We start from the raw sequence: 1,438 nt of genomic DNA, 5'->3' as shown, positions 1-1,438 counted from the left end.
AGTGGGTAGGGGGGAAAATTGAGGGAGTTACCTGGGTGGTGGTGGCATCAGTGGCAGGGGCTGCTGCCTCCTTTCCTTTCCTTTAGGGCCCCTGGAGATGTTCAATATGTGTGAGTGCAGGGGAAGCCCTGCTCCAAGCTGGACGACAGCATTTAGGTTGGTAAAAGGTTAGGCTAGAGGGCAGACGTTTTGGGGTATTTTGGTATTTCAAATGATATTTTCAATAAAATGGATATCGTCCTGCTCAGTATTTATGGTGTAGAGCTCTGCTTGATTTGCATTTCACTATAAAACTATTTTATTCTGTATTTATTAACTATTGCAGACAGACCTAGAAATGGTCACCGAAGACCTTGCACAGAAAGTGAACAGGCCTTACCTTCGGACTCCTCGCCATAAAATCATCCGTGCAGCTTGTCTTGTGCAGCAAAAGCGGCAAGAGTTCCTGGCCTCTGTGGCCCGTGGTGTTGCTCCTGCAGACTCGCCAGAAGCTCCCAGGCGCAGGTAATCCAAACAAAATACTGTGCAAATCAAAAGAAGTTCATTTGATAGCTGCCAAAGTGGGTGAATCCACTGTCATTCTTTGACAGTGAGTAAAGTGGAGCTGATAACCGTGGTGGTTGTAAATCACCAGATAACGATATTTTCTTGGACATTTGATCCTCGTGTAATTACAGCTTTTCACTGAGGAAAAATGTATCTGAGAATCACTGCTCTGTTGCAACGTAAATTGCTTCCCCATTTGTGATATGTTAATGATTAGATGTCATGGCTTCCATTTCACTTTTTTCCTTCAATATTGTCATTAAATACCTGGTACACTTGAAAAATCTATAAGGCAGTTCTGGAATAGTCAACAATTTAATTGTATGGCTTTCTAAATGAATTTTGACATAAGAATTAAAGCAGAGGACTTGTTAACTTTAGAGAGTTACAGTTGCACTAGTTTTTAGATGTTGATAGGTTTTGAAGTTCTGGAGGTGGTTCATACTTGTTCTTCTTCTAAACTTTATGGTGTATCTCTTCATTTTATAGCTTTGCTGGTGGAACATGGGATTGGGAATATTTAGGATTTGCATCCCCCGAGGTAAACTATTTCTTTTTAATTTTTTTTAACTTAGTTCTGCATATTCTAGAAACACAGGTATGATCGCAATCTGCATGAAGAGCTTCCTTATTTTGATTCAAAGCGTTTCAAGTTGGTTTAAGCTTACCATTTTATTTATTTCACAATAGAAGGAAATATATTCATAGCTAATTGTGTGATGACTCTGAACAATGCCTCTAACATGAATATAGTTATTTAAAGTGTCATTAGACAAGCTACATTGTATTAATCATTTTCCAAGTACACAACCAGTTTTAAATTTATATATAAACTGGTGTCTATGTGCTGGGGAACCTTAAAGTAATAAATCTATGAAATTGTGTAGATTAC

At 38.5% G+C, this 1,438-nt stretch overlaps 1 protein-coding gene across 1 annotated transcript in view; it reads left to right on the top strand.

Annotated features, from left to right (window-relative positions):
- Positions 1–1,438, top strand: part of ANKIB1 (ankyrin repeat and IBR domain containing 1) — a gene marked incomplete at its 5' end in the record, with an annotated part of 36,365 nt that overhangs the window by 27,815 nt on the left and 7,112 nt on the right. Inside the window, 2 exons of the mRNA XM_009705929.1 lie at positions 326–504; positions 1,036–1,087. Coding sequence (XP_009704231.1) covers positions 326–504; positions 1,036–1,087 — 231 coding nt within the window. The remainder of the gene's footprint in view (positions 1–325; positions 505–1,035; positions 1,088–1,438) is intronic.

Source organism: Cariama cristata, unplaced genomic scaffold, assembly GCF_000690535.1.
Source record: "Cariama cristata isolate BGI_N322 unplaced genomic scaffold, ASM69053v1 scaffold40238, whole genome shotgun sequence".
Lineage (NCBI taxonomy): Eukaryota > Metazoa > Chordata > Aves > Cariamiformes > Cariamidae > Cariama > Cariama cristata.
Note: the sequence above shows the minus strand (reverse complement) of the source record. Positions and strands in the feature narration are given on the sequence as shown.